Source organism: Plecotus auritus, assembly GCF_963455305.1.
Source record: "Plecotus auritus genome assembly, chromosome: 12".
NCBI classification, from domain to species: Eukaryota; Metazoa; Chordata; class Mammalia; order Chiroptera; family Vespertilionidae; genus Plecotus; species Plecotus auritus.
Genome location: NC_137778.1, coordinates 11,845,095 through 11,867,212, shown reverse-complemented (window position 1 = coordinate 11,867,212; position 22,118 = coordinate 11,845,095). Strand labels below are relative to the sequence as shown.

At 55.9% G+C, this 22,118-nt stretch overlaps 1 protein-coding gene across 1 annotated transcript in view; it reads left to right on the top strand.

The window, feature by feature from the left end:
* Positions 1–3,473: 3,473 nt before the first annotated feature.
* PLXNA2 (plexin A2) overlaps positions 3,474–22,118 on the top strand; it is a 208,415-nt gene continuing 189,770 nt past the window's right edge. The window contains exon 1 of the mRNA XM_080648776.1: positions 3,474–4,096. Coding sequence (XP_080504902.1) covers positions 3,958–4,096 — 139 coding nt within the window. The 5' untranslated portion in view covers positions 3,474–3,957. The remainder of the gene's footprint in view (positions 4,097–22,118) is intronic.

Sequence of the window (22,118 nt, the reverse complement as noted above, 5' to 3'; positions counted from 1 at the left end):
ACAGAGAGAAGACTCCCCCCTGGCATTGGCTGGTTGCCCACTGGGGCCTGTTCTCCCCAAAGTCTAAGGCCTCCTTCCAAGGGCCCGAGGAGGGCTACTCAGCCAGACTCACCCTCTGCAGGGGAAATCTGTAGTCATGGCTCCCAGGGAAAATTCAGCTCCATTCTAGAATGCGCTCGCCCTGTTCGCTCCCACTTCTCCTATCCTCTTCCCCAAGTCGCCCATCTAGTGACAAGCAAAGAAGAGGCCTGGGCTCAGGAGCCACAGGTGACTTTGCAAGAGTGAGGTCCCAGGAGCATGGAGACCAGTGGAGGTGGGTGGGTTGGGATGGAGAAGAACCCTGCTGAGTTTTCGGGGGTTTTCCAAAAATGATGATTTTATATAAAACGACCGTGCTCCCTGCATCCATTTGATAAATATTTATTAAATACCCACTACGGGGCTAGGCTGGCTGCCCCTCCTCATGGAAAGGAGGATGCACTGCAAGGCACTGTGTCAAAGCTTGGTGAGTCCCCGGGGGCTGTGGGTTTGACACCAGTTGGGCAGGATGAGGGAGAGGACATCAAAGCCAGATAGATACCAGAAAACTCGAATCCCAGAAAGACAGAGACAGGCCTAGGGGTAGAGAGCCTGCTAGATTATTAGCATGATTCCTAAGGAAAAAAAAATGTGTGGAAGAGATAATTATGTGCTGCATATAATTTCCTTAAAGGAAGAAATCTAATAAACTCGATTTTAATAAATAATATTTGTGGAATAAATGAATGAATGAATGGATACCCAGTGAAAAAAGAAATGAGGTTATTTGAACACCTTTAAAGACCAAGGACATTGCGTAGGAGGATTATAGTATTATAATTATGTGCTTAACTAACAAGATCCGTATTTTTGCTTTAGCTGATTAGGACTGAACATATGAATAAATATTTCCATTTTAACGATACCATTAATTCTTCCAATGCTTTTAACTATGTCTACTTTAATTCCTTCAACTGTCTGATGACTGATGGTAGAAGTCCCCGTCTTACAGATGGGCAAACTGAGGCTCAGAGATGTTAAGGCTGCTTCGTCCAGGGTTCCTCACAATAGACCAGGGGTCCTCAAACTTTTTAAACAGGGGGCCAGTTCACTGTCCCTCAGACCGTGGGAGGGCCGGACTATAGTTTAAAAAAAAAAAAACTATGAACAAATTCCTATGCGCACTGTGGGCCCGGGACAAGTCGGCTGCTAAGCAGGACAGGCAGCGGCAACTGGCGGGCCGGATAAATGTCCTTGGCGGGCCGCATGTGGCCCGCGGGCCGTAGTTTGAGGACGCCTGCAATAGACCATTGTTATGGCTGACCACGGGCATTGCCACAATCTCCCGGGACTCCAATCTCAGACTCACTGAGTGGTAATAGGAACCAAGTCACTGCCACGCTGCCTTCAATGTGTACTCCTGCCTGTCTTCTCTCTTTCTCCCTCTCTCTCTCTCCCTCTCTCTCTCTCTCTCTCTCTCTCTCTCTCTCTCTCTCTGTCTCTCTCTCTCTCTCAGAAAGAAAAGGGGAGGCTACGAGTGAAGGATAGAAGAAGTGGAGGAATTTGTTTCATTTTATCCTTCCTTGCCCTCTATTTAGAATTTATTTCTGGGCCCTGGGTGGTATTCACACAATCGTATTAATGCAATTTAATTATTTAAATTGTATTATAATCTTCCAAAGATGTGATTAAATTGAAGCATGGGGAAGAGATGTGACCTATGCCAGGGTCGCAGAGCACTTGATTTAGAACCAGAGGCTTTCAGCTTTATCACCTAGATATTTCCAACCGGCCAACCGACCGCTGGCCGGCTTAGGCGTCGCTGGCCAGACTGATGCTCCATGTATCAAACAAATGGGAGAGATGCTGTTGCAAAATCTCCTAGTGCCTTCTTCAAATCATCTTCCTTAATAAATTGTGGTTTAGATGTAGTCTACCCAGAGATAAGGAGGTAGACTAGACAGTCTGGATGGGGAGACAAGATCTACTTATTAAGAGAAATTAATAATAATATAGGGTAATTTATGATAATTGCCTGGAGGGGTGCCAACAATAAATGCTAAAGAAGTTCACACAAGAGAACAAGTATGGGTCAGAGAAAACAGCTTAGATTATTTTGTGGCTCCACAGGACACAACTAAGTGACAGGGAGACAAATCTCAGCTAATTACAATGAAGAAAGAATTTTTGAATCAGTAGCTAATTTCTGTAAATGAAGTAAAGCCGGGGTTGCCCCCAATCCTGTATTCAATGGACAATTGTTCAAGATGACAGATGAGACTCAATTTCTTTCTTTTTCCTTATGTAAGGCCCCTACTGCTTAGAGAATTTCTTGCAACTCTGGGGTTTCAGGAGTAAATGTTTCCCCTTATTTTTACCACTGAAGACTGTGGCCACGAGAGGGCAGTAGAGGGAGGTTATCGGAATACTTGGACGTGCCCAGTGAACTCTCCTGTGCTCTCATTTCCAGCAGGGACTACGCAGATCCCGCGAACTCGCCGGTGTCTGGCTTGCAGGCCCGGTTCCGAAAGCTGCGTCCAGAAGCTGCCGAGATACCCGGACTCTTCACGGGGTGTAATCAGTGGTCATAAGGGCGCCGAGGCATGGCCATTCGGAACCCAGAAACCTCTCACCTTAGGTTATTAAAATAAGTTATCTTAAGGCCACCTCTCTGAATCCCCCGCCAGGCAGGCGCCGGGTCTGGGTCTAGCAAGCTCCCCTCCGGTGCCCTCCGCTCGCCAGAGGCCCAGGATCCCTAAGAGCTGGAAGCGTGAGATTCCGAGCAAGACTCATCTTTGCGTTATGAAAATAATAATTCATAACAGCTTCAAATCCCATTTGACAGCTTGTTGGCTTTCCGAAATTCACCAGCAGAAGAAATTTGCTCCCACAGATTCCGAGACCCCCAGTGTCAACCTCAGCAGGCAAGGCCGGTTCCTCCCCATTCACCCCACGCGCAAATGAAAAATGAAGAGGTGGTGTGCAGGATGTGCGCGGGGACCGGTGATGCTCAGGGTGGGGGAGTGCATGTCCCCACTGCCCTCACCGCCTCGGCTGGGGTCCCGAGCTCTCCCCGCACCCCGGGCGAAGCCAGCTGGGCTGACCAAGCCTCCACCCGAATTCCCAGGCCCCGGCAGGATTTTTTCGCTGCCCCTTGGCACTTAAGGGGGCCGGTGGGTCCGGGCTGCGCTGGGCGCCTGGAGGGCAGAGGGGCGGCCCCCCTCCGATGCCAAGCGTGCTTCTCCTTTGTTGACAGCTGGCGGTGGAGGAAGTCGGGGCGGGCGGGGAAGGCGGGGAGGGGGCAGGGGGTTGTCGGCGGGCGGTGCCAGCGGCGGGCGCGGCCCCAGCGCGGGCGGGCGGGCGGGCGCGGCCGGCAGGGAGGGGGTTAAGGCGCGCGGCCTCTATGATAATGAGCCGCCTGGTAATATAGGGAGGGAGGCCGGGCGCAGAGCAGCGCCGCCGCCGCCGCCGCCGCCGGGGAGCCCGAGCAGGAGGAGCGGCGTCCTCGCCAGCCGGGAGCGGGAGGCGGCGGGGCAGTGGCTGGGAATCCTTGGCCGAGAGGGCGAGCGATAGGGAGGGGCCCCCGCGAGCAGGGGAGCGCGAGCGCAGCGGACCTCCCCGTAGACTGAGCAAGCCCGGCTCCCGGAGGAAATGGGACTGTGAGCGGACCCGGAGAGCGAAGGGAAGGAAGCGCCGAGATTGCTGATGTCAGAGGAGCCCGGAAAGTCGCGCTGGGAAAATCTGAAGACAGCCTGGGCTCCGCCGCTTCCCCAGGACAGGCACCGCCACGCACCCACCCCCACGCCCCCTCGGCGCCGCCCGGGTCCCCCGCGAGCCGACGGCCAGCGCCCGGGCACGGAGGGGCGCGCGGACAGGAGACCGAGGGGCCACTCCAGGAATACAGATAAGTGGCCGGTGGCTTGCCGTGGATTTTAATGAATGTGGACTCCATGTGGATGTGGTTCTCCTGGTGACTGCGAGCTGCGGGCCGCGAGAGGGGCAGCGCGCCGCCCTCGGCAGCCGGCGGCCCAGGAGCACGGACCGGAGACGCAAGGACAGACGGACGTCGCGGAGCTGGGTAAGAAGCGCTCCAGTCGCCGGCGCCCTCGGCCCTCTCCCCAGACACCCGCACGCCCCGCGCCGGCTCCTCCGGATCCCAAGCGCCTCTCCGGGGTCCCGGCCCCCGGCTCCCGGGCTCGGCTGCGACGGGCGAGTCCCCGCGCGGGCTCGGCCACTTTCGCGGGCGGACTCGGAGCCCTGCCCGCTTGGGCTTCCCCGCCGGCCACCGGCTTCCCTGCCGCCGGCTGCCGGTGGCGGCGACGCTCTGGGGCGCGCCTTCCCCGCGCACCTGCCGGTGCTCTGCGGCTTCGGGGAGCGCTGGGGCGGCGGGGCTGTCCCGAGAGCTGGGGCCAGTGTGGGCAAAGGTGGCACGAGAGCAAGAGAGCCCCAGGCCACTGTGGCCAGCGCTCGATTGGGGGGGGCGTTCACTCCCGGGCCAGAGTCCCTGGTGGCCGCCGGCTATTCCTTGGGATCAGGGGACTGGGGAATGGAAGAGGAAGCTGCGCGGGTTCCAGGGGCTCAGGAAGCCGGTCCGAGGTGCTGAATGGGGAGAGGCGCCCCCATGCCCTCTCCGTGCGCCCTCGTGGTGCACACCAATGGGCACCTGCCCTGGGCTTGGGCGGCAGGAGAGGGCTGGCAACTGGAGTATTACCTTGCCCAGGACCCATGGGAGCCTTCTCGCCCCACCCCACAAGTGATGTAGGGACCTTAGAAAATTCTAGCCCTTTGGATCCATCCCACAGGTAGTCTCCATAAATGTTAGTCAGGGGCTGGATGGCCAAAGAGAGAGTCACCAAAAACTGTCATTTCAGCTCCCAGACAAATATCCATCTATTTAGCATGACCCTTGCCATAGGAGGAGTTACCTACTCAAACTCAGGTCCGGAGTGCTAGAGATAGTGGGGCTGGGGAGCACTAGACTTGGGGTTCCAGGCCAGTTAAGAATCTACAGTGAGAGCCCCCTGAGGTGGGCAGTGGAGACATGGCCAGGTCTCCTGTAGGGACCTAGTGACATGGCAGCAGTGGCTATGCTAGGGACATAAGACACGGCCAGTCTGAGGGACTAGGGCTGCCAGCTGGATCTTGGCAGTGGCTGGGGGACCCAGCAGTATGTAGGAACCTGCAGAAATGTGGGGGCCCATTCATTCTCTTCCTTGTATGCTCCGGGCAGTGGACAAGATTTATGAGTATCTGTGCTGGGCTGGGCACTTCAGGAGTAGAGTCAAATTCAGCTCTCCCCTCCTGGGATGATAGCAGCCTTCCCCCCTCCCCTCGCCCATACCTCTGGGCTTCTTTCTCAGACCTTGAAAGCCCCTCTTCCCTCTGGGCAGCTATGAATTCTGAGGCCTTGCACAGAGCAACAGAGCAACAGAGCCCAGGGAAGAGGTAGCTCTGGAAGGAGGAATCGAGCTCTTCCTGGTGGGAATGCCCAAGTTTTAGGCACTCACCCCAGGAAGCTCCTGGAGTTGCTAGGAGCCTCTGTCCTCTGGCCTCCTGGCTAGAAGAGAGAAGAATTCATTAAGGTCCCCCTCACCTCTCCAGGCACCTGGTGCACTAATTACCTGTGATCTCCCCTCCTTGGCCTGGGGGATGGGGGTGGGGGAGTGAGGAGAGAGAGGAGAGGGGACCAAGGAAACTGAAGGAGCATCGGTCAAGATGCCCTAGCCAGGGTGGGTTTCTTTTCCCTTCTTCCACCTGCCATCTCTACCTTTCACCCCAACCCTTCCTCATCCCGGAGCATTCCCTAGAGGACCCATTCCTCTCCATCCCCCAGCGGACCCTCCTCAGGGTCCTGCTGCTCCCTCTCTGCTCCCTCACTGTCTTCTGCAAATTGCATTAGGATGGGGCAAGTTGGCTTGCAAAGCACTTACATGGGAATGACATTTGGAGCGGTGGGCAGTGGAGATGGTGGTGCTGAGGAGCAGCAGGATCCGACTTGGCAAAGTGCCAGCAGGTCTCCTCTGCCCAGGGACCCCAAGTCTGGCATGGGGGTCCCACCTGGCCTCTCCTTTGACAGGACATAAGGGTCATCCAGGTGCCTCACAGCCTGGAGCAGGGCAAGGGGCTGGCTGGCCTTCCAAGTCTCAATGAGGAGTAAAAGGTGGTGTTGCATGTCTGTTGCCTAAAAGCAGCCTTGTCATGACAAGGTCACTGTCCCCCTTTCAGGGCTGGGCTGACTACTTGCCTCTGTCCCCAAAGCGCCAGGGGCCATCCACCCTCTCACCCTGTTGACCGTCTAAAGCTGCAGGTGTGGGAAACATAAAAGTTCACCATCCGTTTTACTGGAGTCTGTGCTTCCAATGGGGTCAAGAAGAAAGCCCGCAAAGAGCAGCTCCTTCTCTCTTAGGTCTCTTTTCCATCTGCAAACGCTTCTGGTGATTCCGTTAATCTGTATTTCATGGGCACGTTACAAGGAAGCACACAGAGCGGGAGGGAAAACCGGTGACACAGTTAAATATACAGGGCAGCAGCTGGCAGCAGCCCGGGCCCGCCTGCTCAGGTGCTGTGAAATATTTACGGTTCTGGAGTTGGCACTGTTTGGGGATTTTATAGTCTCTCTCCTTTTCTCTGGCTGCCTCCTCAAGACAGGGGGCCTGGTGGGGGGAGACTATTCCTGTCTCCAGCAGCAACAGCCCCCACCCCCAGCTGTCTCTCTGCTGCCACACAGCTGTCCGGACACACACAGGCTGGGGCCCAATATACTTCTGTCCATCATGGCCAACGGGGAGGCAGGGAGCTCCCAGCCAAGCCCCTCACCCCCACCTCCACCCCCATTCTGATCATAAAGCGACGGGCGCATTGTGTTACAGTCTGTTAACTACAAATAATTCAGGACTGTCCGCGGGGAAATGCAGAGCCGGGCGTGGAGGTGCTGTAGTTTTATAGCTCATGTGCACCCCTCCCGTCACCGCCGCCCTCGCCCAGGGGCAGTCTGTTATCAATTCATTATAGGCGAATATTCTGTTTCTCCCCTGCACATATGCTCCGTTCAAACAATGATGAATGGGCCCGATTCCCTTATGGGAAACAGTTTTTTCACTGAGTGACAAAGATTTCATGCCCGATTAAAGTAAATGAGGGCGGGTGTGTGTCCACTTCTTTTCTGGTCATTTCTGAGGGTGAGCCCTGTGGAGAGAGAAAGGCCGGTCTTCCCAGGGTCAAACAGCTGGTCCCGAGAGAGGGTGAGATGGTCAGAAGTAGACCGCCCCCCCCCCCCTTTTCTCCTGGGGGCCCATTGCCTGGCATGGGGCATATGGAACTGCTTTATCTAGCTCCAGACTCTTCCATCTGGAACTGAGGGCAGAAATAGAGGCGAGAAAGTTCTTTGTTGGGGAGCAGGGTCCCTCCTGGGTAAGAGTGTAAAAAAAGGAGCGGGGAAGGAGGGGGAGCTGAAAGGGAAGGCGTAGGCCTGAGCAGTGCAAAAGTGCCTGCTCTCACAGCTGGTTAACCATTAACCCCCTGCCCTGCCCTGCCCTGGCCACAGCTCCTGCGTGGGTGAGGGCATCCTCAGAAACCCAGAGGACGAGCAGGTGCTCCCCGCGTCCCTCTCGCCCCAGCAGAATATTCACTCTGTCTCCCCTTGCCAGCTCCAGCCCCAGGCTCAGTCCTGGCCCCTACTTACCCTTTTCTCCCCCTCTTCCCCGGCACCCTCTTCCCACCCGCTGCCAGCTGGCCCTCCATCCTGGTATTGCCAGTTGTCTGCATGGTAGGGTACTGGCAGAGGCCAGGAAGCGGGCAGCACGCTGGGGAGAATCAGGAGCTGGTTCCACGCTGGGCTCCAGAGCAGGAACTCCCAGCCCAGGTTCTAGACCCCTTCACACCTGAGTCACCCAGGTTTACCTGGGGGTGGGGCTGCGGAAGGCAGCTGATGCCCAAGTTCCATGCTCCTCAGTCTTCCTTGTGCTTCTCGCTGTGGGTCTGGCTTAGGGGTCCCTGTGTTGGCCTCTGAGATGAGGTCATTCGATCAGGGGCCTTGTCAGAGCGTTTCCAGCTCACCAGACCTGGTGTCCAGAAAAAAACAGCAGGTGGACCAAAGATGCAGACCAAGATGCAGCAGCCTGCGCGCACCACGAAAGACCCAGGGCCTGATATGGATAGTCACAGATAGATGGAGAGAAGCAGGTGACAGAAAGGGACGGTAGAGACAGAGAGACTGACAGTGTGAATGGAGCAGAAAGAGCTGAGAGCTAAAGCAGAAAGCACGTGGGAACCACCCTTCCAGGCAGATGGGGCTCCTTCCAATCTTCCCCCCGAAGGCTAGGCTCCTCTGGGTGAACTGGGTGGCTGAAGGAGCAGGTTATCGCCACTAGAGGGGGCTCTTGAAAACCAGGCTTGGCTCTAAACAGTGGTTTTTGTGCTTTTTTTTTTTTAAGACAAGAAAAAATAGATGAGATATATTAGAAACTACCAGCTGTCACTACCCAGAGACCACAACTGGTAGAGTCCCATTGCCAGTGGGACCTCGGGACCCTGTCTGGTTGCAGGGGCCTGGAAAAGGCGCCTGCAGCATTAAGCAGGGCGCCCCAGGGTGGGGAGCAGCCAGGGAGAGGCCCGTCCCAACAGGATGCCTGGGGGTGTGAGGCTGGGAGGAGGGCTGCCTTCTTGAGTTAGCAGGCACTCAGTCTGAGGGCTGGCCCGCCAAGAGGCCCTTGCCTGTCTTTATCAGCAATAAAAGTTTTGGCCCATCCCCAAGGCGCCTTCACATGCCTTCCCTCCTCCCAACTCCCTTCATGAGGACTTTTCGAAACCCGCCCAGGTGGTGGCAAAACTGTTTCTGGGGAGACTGTTTTCAAAAGATCTTTCGGGACTGGAGGCCTGTCTGTGGCGCATCGCTGATTTAATCTCGGTCTTCATGTTCTCTGTGGGAGCCTTTCTCTGAATGATAATTCCCCCTTTCATTTCCGCGCAGGACAATGTGGGGAGAGCGCCGAGTCCAGAGGCCTTTCTCATCGGGGAGATAATAACTGCCTGAGAGGGTGTGCAGAACCACGGACGTGGGGGCGGGCAGAGGGCCAGAGTGTAGCATCTCCTCAGATCTGATACCAGCCCCTGATAGCTCATCTTGGTTTCCCTTTGGCTCACATTGACCTGGGGTCAAGGAAGGGAGAGGGAGGGGGGAGAGAGAAAAGAAAAACAAGATAAATGTATCGTGTTCTGAAAGTTTAATCCTGCTTTTCCTTGGCTAAAATTACTTTCGGTGTGCAAGATAAAAAGCAGTTGGAAAGTTCAGCGGTGTTTGAGAAGGAAGAGGGAGAGGGGTCCTGGGGCCCAGGGTGAATAGCCCGTTCTCCTGGGCCCCCAACACCCCCGTTCTCCAATGGGCACCCCAGGGCTGCCTGCACTGTCCTAGGAGACACTCACGGGCTCCTTGGATTTGTATTGAAACAGCCCCCCTCTCCCCTTAGTTGGGAGATGGAGGGATAGAGGGAACGAACATCCCCTCCAACATGAACCCTCACATTGGAGCTGTACCCCACCCACACTGCTGGCCCTTGCAGCGAACAGAAGACACGGAAAGCAGGGACTGCGATCCATTTCCGTGACACAGGCAGAAATTGATCACGGAGGCAGTGCTAGGCATGTCGCAGCACCCAGCACAGAAGGGAAATGTCATAGGTCCTGCCTTCAAGAAATGGACAGTACCCAAGGGGAGGGAGACGGACAGAAGCCAAGTGCCCCCCAGAGAAGCTTAGCATCAGGCAGAACTTGGGCCACTGGGCACTGGGACTCAGGAAGTGAAAGGGCAGAAGTTTCTGGAAGCCCTTGCTCTAGGCCATGCAAGGTGCCTTGGAGATGAGCCAGAAACATGCAGTGCTGATAAAGAGAGGCCAGGAGAGAGACTCAGGTGCCTGAGAACCTCAAAGTGGCTGGTGGGGAATGACTAACCTCTCATTCCTCAGCCTCTCAGAACTGCCCCTAAGCATTCTTCCCCCTCCTTCTCCTCCACAGACTAAATGGATGGACCGCCCTGGGGTTGTTTTCTATTAGTGTGCATCCTAGAGCAAGGTCTCCAGGCCCACTCCCTAGGGTTTCACATTGTATTCTATGTAAATCGCATCCCTTTCCGGTCCCCTGGAGCTGGCAGGGCGGTCCTTCCGGACAAGTTATTACTCATCTGTGCTCGCATCTCAGTGTCCAGAATCCTGCCGCTACTCACCCGCTCTGATCCCAGGGAACTCAATGAATGGAACCCACCGGAGAGAAAATCCAGATTGTACCCCTGCCCCTTGGCTGAACGGAGAGGTACTTAGGAACCCCCGAAGTTTCTGCGCAGAAAGAAGGCAGAGAGGGATGCGAGGAGGGAGGTTAGGGGGAAGGCCAGCTTCAGCATCGTTTACAAACTGTCTCTGATCTTAATCCTGGAAGGTAGGGCTCTCCTGACTCCTTGAAGTGTTCAAATCGAGTCTGAGGTCCGGGACGTCCCTGGACTGGGATGCACAGAATCGGGGCATGCGTGGGCTTTCAGCAGCCTCTGTGACACCCTTACACGTGTGTGCTCTCTAGAAATAGGTGGAGACCTCTGTATATTTCTGAAGACTTTGTGACCCCCCTCAAAAATTAAAGAACCAGTATACGGCCTAGTATGCCCCCTCCATTGCTGGGTCCTGCTGCTCTGGGGGTTGGACTGCGGCTTCCGATGAGGAACGGGGACCCGGCCGCCCTCTCTCCTCCATCCACAGGAGTCGATGGATGACTCACTCAGAGTTAAACAGGAGAAATCCAAGCCGGGGCTTTGAATGCCAGGGGAAGCCAGGCGTTGGAATTGCTCTGCATCTCCAGGCAAGTCCTTGTCCCTCTCCGATGAGGAGGCAGGGCAGGGGGCATCTCCCTTCGAGGGAGAGAGGGTGGAAAGCTCCGGAGGAGAGGAAGGGCTGGGAAAGCTACGCGGCTCGCCCCGAGGGGCAGGAGAACAGGGGCGGCCAAGTGGCAGGAGGGGATGTGGCTGCTTTGAAGTGCTTTCCTGCTTCATAAAAGCAAAGACCTCGCTGGGCTGGGTAAATATTACGTTGGCCTCTGACCTCCCCCCTCCCCTGACTGCTGCCCCAGCTTCCCTGTCTTTCTCCTGAGTAACAAAGGTACCCGAGGGAGAAGAGCCTGTTTTCTGAACTTGGGGTCCTCCTTGGGACGGGAGTCCAGCCCAAAGCAGACAGGACCTGGCAGTGGTGTTTTCCAGGAGCGAGGGGGTCAGGATGTCACAGTCCCCTGATAAGACGGGCCCCCCACCCTGGCCCCAGCTGCCTAGGCCATCCTGACAGGTCCCTTGACTCTCTGGAACTCAAACCACACCACCAGGGTTTCTGTTAGGCAAACACCCCCCTGAGGTTCATCCGGAAATTAAGAAAATTCAAGTCTGCCACCCACGCCCACTCGGAGCGGCCCAGCACCCCGCGGTGAGAGGCTTAGAGAAACGGATCCCCAGCCTGTGAGGCTGGGAAGCCGCACCCTCTGGAGGTTGGGTCCCACCACGAAGGTCCCAACAGATGGCCAGGAAGAAGCTGGTGTCAGAATAGGGTCCTAATGCGCCAGCACAAAGGGCCCACCTTCACACCTGAGCTCCTCCTTCTTCCTGAAAGATTTCTCACCTTCCCACCATTTGCTCCCTGGTCCCGGGAGGGCGAGGGCACAGAGCCACAAGCCACCCTGGGAGAGCTGGCCCCCGCCCTGTCCCCAGCACCGTAGCTTCTCCATTTGCTTGGTGGCAATGGCTGCTTTTCAGGTCTCCCCACGTCCCCCAGTGGCCTCTGTCTGGAGCCAGGCAGAGCAAGATGGTGAGGGGATTTGGAAAAAGGACAATCGCTGTAAACGTGTAAAACTATTCCAAAACGAGAGCAGGAACGGAGCCAAGCTAGGGACAAGTCCTTCTCTTTCTCTGAATTTGTTTGGGAGTTTCTGAGGGGAAAAAATGAGATTTTATTTAAAGAAGCTCTGTGTGCTAAAGGTTTTTATATATAAAAATAGATAAAAGGCTGAAGACTCAGTGGAGACGGGAAACGGAGAGGGAGGCCACTGGTGCGTGGCTCCTGGTTAGCATTCGTTTTTAAATCCTCTCCTGAGGATATGTCTTTATTGATTTCTAGAGAGAGAGAGAGAGAGAGAGAGAGAGAGAGAAACATCGATCAGTAGCCTCCAGTATGTGGCCCGACTGGGGATCAAACCCACACTCTTTGGTGTAAGGGACGACGCACCAACCAACTGAGCCAGCTGACCGGGACTCGTGGTTAGCATTTAACCGGTGGGAATGGAATCTGAATTCTGAATTTGCTATCCTTTCACCTTTGGTGCCTTCAGGTGTAAGGGCAGGGTGAACGAGACTGTCATAGAATTGGTAAGGTGGCGTTTTTCCTGGTAGCCAACCTCCCACGGCAGGGGACGGGGCAGCTCCCACCGGCCTCTGCCTGCCTGAGTAGGCTTCTATCTTTCGGCAGACAGAGCTCCTTGGAGTGTGGGCATGGAGGGGGCAGACATGGCATAAAAGACATGAGCAGGTGCGGCGTCCCAGAGCCCAAGCGGGTCCCTGGGGCACAGGGATGAGATCCTTAGCCAGCGCCCATCATTGGTCAGAATGTAGCAGGAGGTTTGGGGGACACATCGGCTGTCTTCTGGCCCAAGGAGCTGCCCACTGCCCTCCCAGCTGATGCACAAGAGTCCGTCCCTTGTTGAAGGGCAGAGCGTGGGAAGGTGGCTCGCAGAGGAGGAGTCCTATGCATTCAGCGCACTGCCCGAGAGCCAGCTGTGGGAAACGAGTGTGGCAAGGTGCCTTCATTTTCTTTTCTAACGTATTATTTTAAAAAACACACTTGAACTACAAAGGAATTGGGTGTTCTATGTAGAATACTTGGGGAAAAGGTTTCTGAGTATTTCCTAGCAGCTTTTACCCAGGCCCACATAATAGATGTGAAACCCAACTCCACATGGAGGGGGGCGGGTGGGGGGGGGATGGAGCATCACATGGCGAGTGTCCAGGCTCTGCCTTATCTCGAGGAGGTTTGCTGGCCCCAGCCTAGCGCAGCACACCCTCTCGATCTGCCCACTGAGCCACCTTCTCTTCCAGTCTCTCCTTCCCGACCTCATGCCCAGAAGAGGCAGGCACCTCACAGTGGCGATCCCATGGAGCTGACCCCTCCCCTTCCCTGCCAGTCCACCGCCCTTAGGATGCACAGACTGCCTCTTCACGCCCTGGGCTGGGTGGTGTAGGAAGGCCCCTTCTCTTCAATAGCCCCACCAGCTTTCCCCCAGGCATAGCAGGCCTTGCTGTTTGCACAGCCAATGGTTCTGGCAAGGCCCAGCCACCCCTCCCTTCGCGAGAGGCCCTGTGGGCACTGTTTGTGTTTCGGCCTCTATAGGCTCAGCATTCACACTGGGAGAGGGTGAGACAATGACCCCAGCAGCTGCCTGCAAACTGCCAGCTGGGAGCCCCCCCACCCCCCCATTCCTGCGCCTTGGGCCAGCCAGGTTTTGTGCACCTCGCACCTGGGCATCTGAACACTTTCTCAGGCAGCCGGGCCCAACCCAGAGGGGATGGGGGAGAGCTGGGATCCAGAGGGCCTGGTCCAGGCCACCTGATTGGCTTCTACCCGACACCCCAGTTTCCTTGGCCAAGCTTTTCTCCAGCTGTGTCGTTCCTGGGGCCTGAGGGGAAGAGAAGGGACCTGGCTCCTGAGGACGCAGACTTCTGGCCTGAGGACAGGAAGGGGCGGCACACCTGTACAGGTAGAGAAAAACCAGCAGCTTCCCCAGGGGCCTGCCCAGGCAGGAGGGAGGGCCCAGAACTTGCAAGGAGACTACACATAATTTCATGTGATTGGGCAAATGTTGGTGGAATATCTGCTATGTGCCAGGTATTGCGGGAGGAGGCATGTCGCTGTGCTGGCTCTTGAGGACTGTGCAATGTGCCAAGGAAGGAAGGGTATGCACACAAACACTATTGCCCAAGTTCGATGTAAGTGCTGGTCGCCAGGGCCCTCCAACCCCAGAAGGGCGTCTGGGGAGGGAATGAGCTCCATCATTTGGAGAAGTCAGACAGAGGTTAGAAGCTGTGGACCAGGTCTTAAGAAGGGATTCATTCCCGGCCAGCGTGATTCAGTGGTTGAGCATTGACGTATGAGCCTGGAGGTCACAGTTCGATTCCCAGTCAGGGCACATGCCTGGGTTGTGGGCTCCATCCCCAGCAGGGGGCGTGCAGGAGGCAGCCGATCAATGATTCTCTCTCATCAGTGGTGTTTCTATCTCTCTCTCCCTCTTCCTTCCTCTCTGAAATCAATAAAAATCTATTTTTTTAAGAAAAGGGATTCCCCTGTGGAGCAGAAAGCTGTAATAGCTGATGAGACTGCCACCCGCCTCCAAATCCTCTAACCTTGAGTCTCCCTGTTTGCTGCTTAGTAAATTCACGGAAGACAAAGTTGAGAAGTGAAGTTGAGTGTCAGGCCCACAGTTGCTGGCCTTAATGCCATCGTAAACAGAGCTGGTTCTCACACCTTCACCCCACCGCTCCCCTCAGCGGCACAGGGTGCCCGGAAGGCTAGGCCGGGGTAAGCCCTGGTCTCCCCGGGAGCCAGAATTCTCCTAATCGCGTTAGAATGAGCACTCCCTCTACAAGCAGGGGCAGACCCCTCTGAACCGAGACTGGTCAGCTCCCGGCACAGCTCTAACTTCTAATCATTGTCATAAGCGGGAGGGAAGCAGCTGCTCGCTCCAGTCTATTATCAGCTTGGTTGGAGACAGAGAAATTTAAATGACAGTAAGATGCTTAGCAAAGAAACGCAAGTCGGTGTTAAAAATAAAGAAAACAAGACAGCTTGTTTCATCGAAATGGAAGGGTTATTAAACAGCCCTGAATTAATCAGTGATCTGCCAGGGGTTGGAAATTGAAGAGCGGCAGGGCCAGGGTAGCAGGGAGGATGTGAGGGGGTGGGGTGGGGAGTGGGAGATGGCAGGATGGAGCTGCCTGCACGCTGGGGCCGGCCGCAGGGGTTGTGGAAATGTCACAGTCTTTAGAGGGGTGGTGGGCAGCCATTGTTCTGCCCCACGGACAGGAAGGGGACGGTGGCACCCCAGCCTCTCTCCCTACACAGTCCTGCTTCTGGACTCTTTCTATCTGCCATCTCTTGAGCACCCCCTGGGGCCAACTCCAGTCCTCAGTCCTTCCCAGCCCTCCTTCCCACCCCTCTTTCCCACCAGTCAGGTCTGAGTAGGAGCCAGATGGCCCTTTCCTCTTTCACAAGGGGTCCCCAAGAACCCAACTCTGAGCTGAGCTCCTAATCCCCACCCCCACTCCCAAAGCGTCTGTCCTGAGCAGGGGCAGAGCCTTGCCCAGCTGGAGCAGAGAGCGATGGCTGGAGTAAGTGATCTCTCCTTGGAGGTGTCAGGTGGTGGCACCCACAGCTCCACGCGACGGAGAAGTAGGGTGACACGTTTAACTCCAGGAGCCCACGTCCAAGTCCTAGCTCCACACCTGGTACCTGTGCCAAAATATTTCACCTCTAAGACACCCGAGACTTCGCACCTGCGAAAAGTGATGCTGACGCTCTCTGTCCCTCCCTGGCTTGGGTGAGGGGTGCATTAATGGGGACACATACATGAAATTTGTAGCCAACAGTGAAACTCAGTCACTGCACAAATGCTAGTGTATGTTACGGGGGGGCTCCCTGGGGGCCTCAGAACTAGTCTCCAGAGGGAAAAGTTTTGCAGGGGGCACTGAATGTGTCTGGGAGGAGAGCTGACTTGCTCACCCCTCGGCAGGGGTGGGGGCTGAGGCCGGGGGCAGGGCCCCATGTCTATGTGCACATCAGCACCCACCCCACCGGGTGTGCAACGTGCTGGATCTTGATTCAATGATTCCAGAAGCATTCGCGTTGCTCTTTGACCTCAGCATTCTTTCTCCTCAGCCCTCCCTCCCTCCTGTGTCCCTCCTGGCTGTTTACCCCTTCCCAGACTCCTCTCTCACACCCCATTCATCATGGGGCCAGATTCCCACTCAGGGAGATCTTTTCATCTCTCTGCCCCAGGTGCCCCGCTGCCCTGGCCGCCTGCCTCCCCCTGCATTCCCTCCAGCACATTCTTCCCCTGTGTCAGGCTCCGGTAATTGCTCCCTTCACTTTCCCTCGGCAACAGGGCTGGGGTCCCAGACATCAAAAGTGTCTTCTGCTCTGCACGCTCACCCAGGGCCCATGCCGCTACTGGTGCTGAGAGGCCCGCAGGCGAGTGTGCGTGCCTCTTGGCACAGCCCAGCTCCTTAGGAGGACAGAGCTCTGCCCCTCTGTCTGGAATGCCAGCCACCCAGCAATCTCCACGGGTCGCTTTTATCCAGCCCCAGGGCACTTGCCCTGCTGCGGTGTGTGTGACTGTGAGCTCCCCTGTCATTTCAGAGAGGCTGCTGACGGCTCAGGATCTTTTCTGCAAGAGCTCAGAGTTTCAGACAGAGAGGAAAAGAATAGAAACCCAAGGTGGGGCGGTACAGGGCGGGGACACAGTCTGCTTAAAAAAGCTCCCTCATAAAAAAGGAGTTAGCTTTTTTGATTCCAAGGCTTGGTTGTCGGTCCAGAAAAGCGCTGGAGAGGAGGAGAGGCAGGAAAAGATAAGGGAGGGGAAGCTCATCCCACATGCTGGCCAGACCCAGGATGGGCAGAGCCCAAGGGATGTGGAGCTCCAGCATCTCCTCCTCCTGGGGGAAAGCGTTCCTCTTTCCTCCTCTCCTTCCTCTCTCCTGCCAAGGCTCCCTGGATGAATCACAAGAGCAGCAGAAGTGGGGTAACCTGGGCAATGTGGGGCCGAAGGGACTGGGGAGAATGGCTACTAGGGACCAGCAGCACCCAGTTCCTTCTCAGCATCCCTAGGAGCTGGGAGCTGGGCGACCACATTCCCCGCCACAAGAAGCACCCCTCGGCCAGCTGAAACGGAGCCCTCAGCAGCCTTCGTTGCCATCCTGTGGGGCAGCCGCCATCGCCAAGGAGATGATGCCCTTGAACGGTGTTTCTCCACAAGAGTCCTTGGTGTTTATTCAGACCTGCAGAGTTTACCAAAAACACTTTCACATCCATCATCTCGGTGATTCTCATCACAGCCCTGCAAGGTGTCCTTTTGTAGCTGAGGAAACCGAGGCTCCGAAAGGTGAAATAACAGGTTCAAGGTCATCCAGTGAAAGTGACAGAGCAAGACCGGAGCCCGGGTCTGTCTCCGAAGCCCATGGTCTGCTCTGTGTACCCACTGCCTGCAGCACGGGGAGCCTGGCCTTGTCAGTGAGCCCTGTTCTGAAAACTTCCTGGGGAATCTCACCCACCCCACTCTGCTCCTGACCGCTTCCTCTGTCAGTTGACCGTTTCATATCACATACTTCCAGGTGACCTAGGATATTATACGATTTGTGGCTTCAGGGCTCTCTTGCCAAGCCCTGTCTGCGTTGGGCATTTTTCAAAGGCAGACTGGTGTCTTCCCATTCTTCTCCATCCTTCTCCCCACCTCACCCACCTAGCCAGGGATACTGCTCTCCACCCTGTGGCTTCAAGAGGAATAATGGGCAGGATCCTTTCCAAACGGTTCACTGCCTTCTTCCCTTCCACCAAAGAGCAGTTATGACAAATCGCTGAGCTGAGCGTGGGAGTTCCAACCGCGTCTCAGGCCAGGCCAGCAGTGAGAAAAGGCATTGAGCAGCCCCGTCTCCCTTCTCCTCTGCTCCCCGGGGTTCAGACCGAGTGAAAGGCACTGGGCTAGCCCAGCACGGGGTGCTGAAGAGCGTGAGGTATGGTCTCTGCCATCTCAGAGCCTCCCGTTCAATGGGGTGGTGGGACCTAGTCCCATAACCTGCAAGAGCCAACACTGCGATGCCGTGTGTGCTAGAAACAGCCATTTCTGATCGACTTTGGAGGAGAGCTGGGTGATGGGGGGCCTAGAGCCTTCAGGAGGCTTTGAGGGACGGATGGGGTTTGAACAGGGAAAGCTGAAAGTGGAGATAGGGGTTCCCAGGAGAGGGGACCACGCAGGTGAAACTGTTCTGGGGACTCAACACATGTGTTGGGAGTGGAGTCTCTGGGAGAGATGGGAAGAGAGGCAGAGAAAGACAGAAGAGCCAGCATGGGAAGGACATGACCTTGAGTGCTTAGGAGTCCAGCTTTGAGTCTATCTGGGCACTAGAAGGTGCTTCCATGGGGGGACATCACACTCTGGCCACGTGCCTGCCAAAGGTAGACAAGGAGTCTGAGGCACACGAAACGAAGCAGAACCAGGCACACCGGGCAGGGAATCTACGGCTGCCCAGGGCTCTCTCCAGGGTCACGCCCAGCCCCTCGTCCCTGGGGCAGTCTTCCGTGCATTTTCAGGGAGGCAACACCAGACTTGCTGGTCAAGAGGCCCACTCTTTTGAACTTCGGGGACCCCCGACTTGTGGAAGTGGACAGTGTTGAACAATGAACCCTGACCTGGCCCGAATGGCCGCTTTCCCTAACTGAGGCTGAAACAGCATGAGGGGTCCCCAGATGGCCTCAGGGACCGCCATGGAGCCCCTGGAAGCAGGGGGGTGGGAGGGTCTGTAAGAGAAGCAGGAAGCGTTTTCCTCCAGGGACTCCCGGAGGCCATTACGTTTCCTGCAAGAGGAGAAAGATGGGGAGAGCTTCTGGGGACAGGGAGTGAGTTGGGGGCCAGTCCACGGCCTGGGAGCTGAGAGGAATGCCTGGCGTTTTGTTTGAATTGTTTCTACCCCCTTATTTTCCTCCCTCCGCCTCCCACTGCTGTGGACTGGAGCCGTGTCATTATTCTCTGAAAACATTACAGTGGTTAATGGCAGCATAATATGCCATTATGTGGAGTAACTGTAATTTATTTAACGATTTAGTTGGGCACTTTCTACCCTGTGGCCTGCTCTCCTGCCATTTCTTCCCCCAACTCCCCGCTCTGCCGTGGACAGTGAGGAGGCAGGAGGCGCATCTCCAGGCTCCTGGGAAAGGTCACTGGAATGTCTCCGACAGGTGACTGCCAGCTAGCACCCTTCTCGCCTCGAGACAGCCCTGGGTTCCACCGTGTAGCACATAACTCAACCCCCACCCCTAGCCCTGCGCCGTTACCAAAGTGGGGGCCTCAAGTTTTGACCTTTAAAAGAAGGTACTTGCCAAGTTTTACTTAACATTCGAGTGAGTCTTTCCAGACCAGAGATAAGAGGGTTTGGTTGAAAAATAAATGCTGACTCTCAAGGCAGTGTGGACTAGTGGGGATAGCGCGGCTCCAGAAAGTTCTGTGTCCCGGCGGAATGATTCCAGTGCGGTTCTCCACCTCCCCAAGATCCTGTTTTCCTATCTGTGAAATGGGAGAATAATACCCTTCTTGCAAGATGAACACAAAATATCCCCTTGCATATGCAAAGAACCTAGCACAGTGCGCCATGTAGCAGGTCGTTAGTAATAACATTATTTTTCCTAGAAGCAAATGCAAGTTGCTGTGATTTTGCTGTTCATGCCATTAGGGTACCAGGTCTCCTCACATGAATTTGGACTTGACGTTAGCCACATAACCCCACTTTTATTCTTCGGCCTGATTTTGGAAGGAGCTTGAGCATTCTTTTCCCTGTTCTTTAATCCCATAATGCCTACCAGACGGCCCTGCTACCAGGGTGGTTTAAGCAGGATCTGGCTTGGAGTCAGGGGAGCAGGGGGGTGACCTTTCTGAGCTCACCGTGCCCAGAGCAGGCTCACTCCTAGGGCCCACTGCTCCTAGCCTCAGAGCCCTGCTCACCTGCAGAAATTCTCCTTCCCCCCCGTCCCCCCCCCCCGCCCTTCCCGGGATGAGGTGGCCATGGGCAGGCCCTCCTTGCTGGGCATCCTGACCCCAGGGGGTTGAAGACAGCAGAGCCATGGTAGGGGGAGGGGCAGGATGGGGGGAAGGCAGCTGCTTGAAATTGATTGCTCCTGTAGTTTAGTTTATACCCTGGGCTCTCTCAGCGCTGCCCGGGTGGCGACCTTTAGATAATAAAGGGAATTCTGGGAGATTTCTGACAGGCCCATGACATATGGGGCAGGTCTGCAGGGTCAGGCGTGTATCTCCCTGCTCCCGGCCCCAGGGTAATGACTTTGCAAAGCCAGCCCGGCCAGTGCCCCCTCCCCTGCGCCACCCCTCAAGTGAGCGTCTTTGGAACCCTTCATAATTCAGGGGGACAACTGCAAACTTTGACAGGCTGCGAGAGCAGAGGACAAACACTGCATGTTTTGCTAAGGCCCTGCGAGAGCCCGTGTGGTTTCCAGGGCTCCACCCGAGCCCGCTGGGAGACCTGGGGGTGGGGGGGGGAGTACATAACAGAAAACCCTCCCCAGCATGGAAAGGCCCTGGCCGGGGACAGGCACAGGCGGGAGCTGGGGTGGGATAGGAGGGCCATCGGTCCCTGGGAGTCACACAATATCCCATAAGATTCTTGGGGTCTGGGAAGGGACACACTGACTCCTCCGGGCAGGAGCTGAAGAGCAGGGCAGGGGAGGCCAAAAGGAGAGAACCCTCTGCAGGGAGAGCCCAGCCCTGACTCGAGGGGTAAACCCGGGAGAGGCAAAGCAAGAGGGTTCTCTGGGGAAAGAGGCAGCCTGGTGTGCCACCCTGGTCCTCACAGAGATGGCAAGACATCTGTTCACCTTGTCACCGCTGGGCACGAGCACGCGCGTTTAGACCCTGCCCGCACACCCACCTTTTCTCTGAAAGAACAATCCGGGAGCCGGGATGCCAGGGCGCGTTACTCCTCCCTGCTCTCCATCTGCTGGGGCCGCTTAACGAAGTACCACAGGCGGCGGGTGGCTTCCATCGCAGGCGTGTATTGTCTCGGGGTGTTGCAGTTAAGAAGTCGGGGTCTCAGCAGGGTGGCGCCTCCTGAGGTCTGGGAAGGAAGGATGGCCCTGGCCTCTGTCCTTGGTTTGTAGGTGCCATCTTCCCCGCGTGTCTCCTCACATCCGCTTCCCTTGGGGGCGGTCTGTCTCCGTCTCTGTCCACATTCCCTTTTTTATAAGGACAACAGCCTTTTGCATTACGGCCCACCCTGATGACCTCATTTTAACTCGATTTCCTCTTTAAAAACGATTTCCAAATGCAGTCCCGTTCTGAGGTACTGACTTCCACATATGAATGTGGGGGGTGGGGGGGAAAGAGACAGTTCAACCCATCATGCCTGCCGTTCTGCCTTTCTTGCCAGCGCCCAGCCCCTGCACATCACCCCATGTCTCCCCATCTTGCCAGCTAGGAGGTCGAGTCCAGTGGGCCATAGGCTCCCGTGGGTCCAGGGCCTGTTGCCTGAGTATAGAGTCATACGGCCTCACGCAGCCACAGTCATACAGCCTCACTGCTGAGCCGGACTGTCAGGGCCCACCCCAGAATCTCCTTCGCCCTCTGACTCCTTGGTTATTTGAGATCGGATCTGGTTTATCCAGCTATAAAAGGGATCGTGTATAAAGACAAGCAGGGGATTTCTCTTCTCGTGGTGAGACAAGGCAGCTGGATAGACATGGTCGCCGGAAGTTGTGTTGACACACACTGGGGAGCCACAGTGTCATCGGGTTCCCCTTCTCTGGGAAGGATGCCAGGAGGGCATGTAGGCCGAGGCCCATTTTCCCCCGGTCTCCCTCGCCTTCCTTCTCTCTCACTCCGGGGCGAGGTAGAGCCACTTAGCTTCACATAACAGCACAGAGTCTGGGGGGAAAAATGACATTCGATTAATGAAGCAAACGCAGCTGGTATAGCAGTGACATCTAAATTGTTCCTTTGGTCCCATTATTTTCTGTAGGAAATTCTCCCTCTCCCCACCCCACCCCCCTTTTCCTTTAAATCGTGTGCATAAAATACGCTAATAACAATCTTGGTGTCTGTGCATGAGTGACAGCTGAAATAAGAAAAAGACTAATCGTACCTCCTGCAGCCCTGTCACATGGAGATTAAATGAGTCTCTCTCTCCCCCTCCCCACTCACCACCCCTCTCCCCGCACCCTCTCCTCTCTCTCAGGGTCTCTCCTCGGTGAGAATCATGGGCATTTGAATAATAATATTATAGGCGCCATCAGGGTGACAGTGGGGAAAAAATCAGCTCA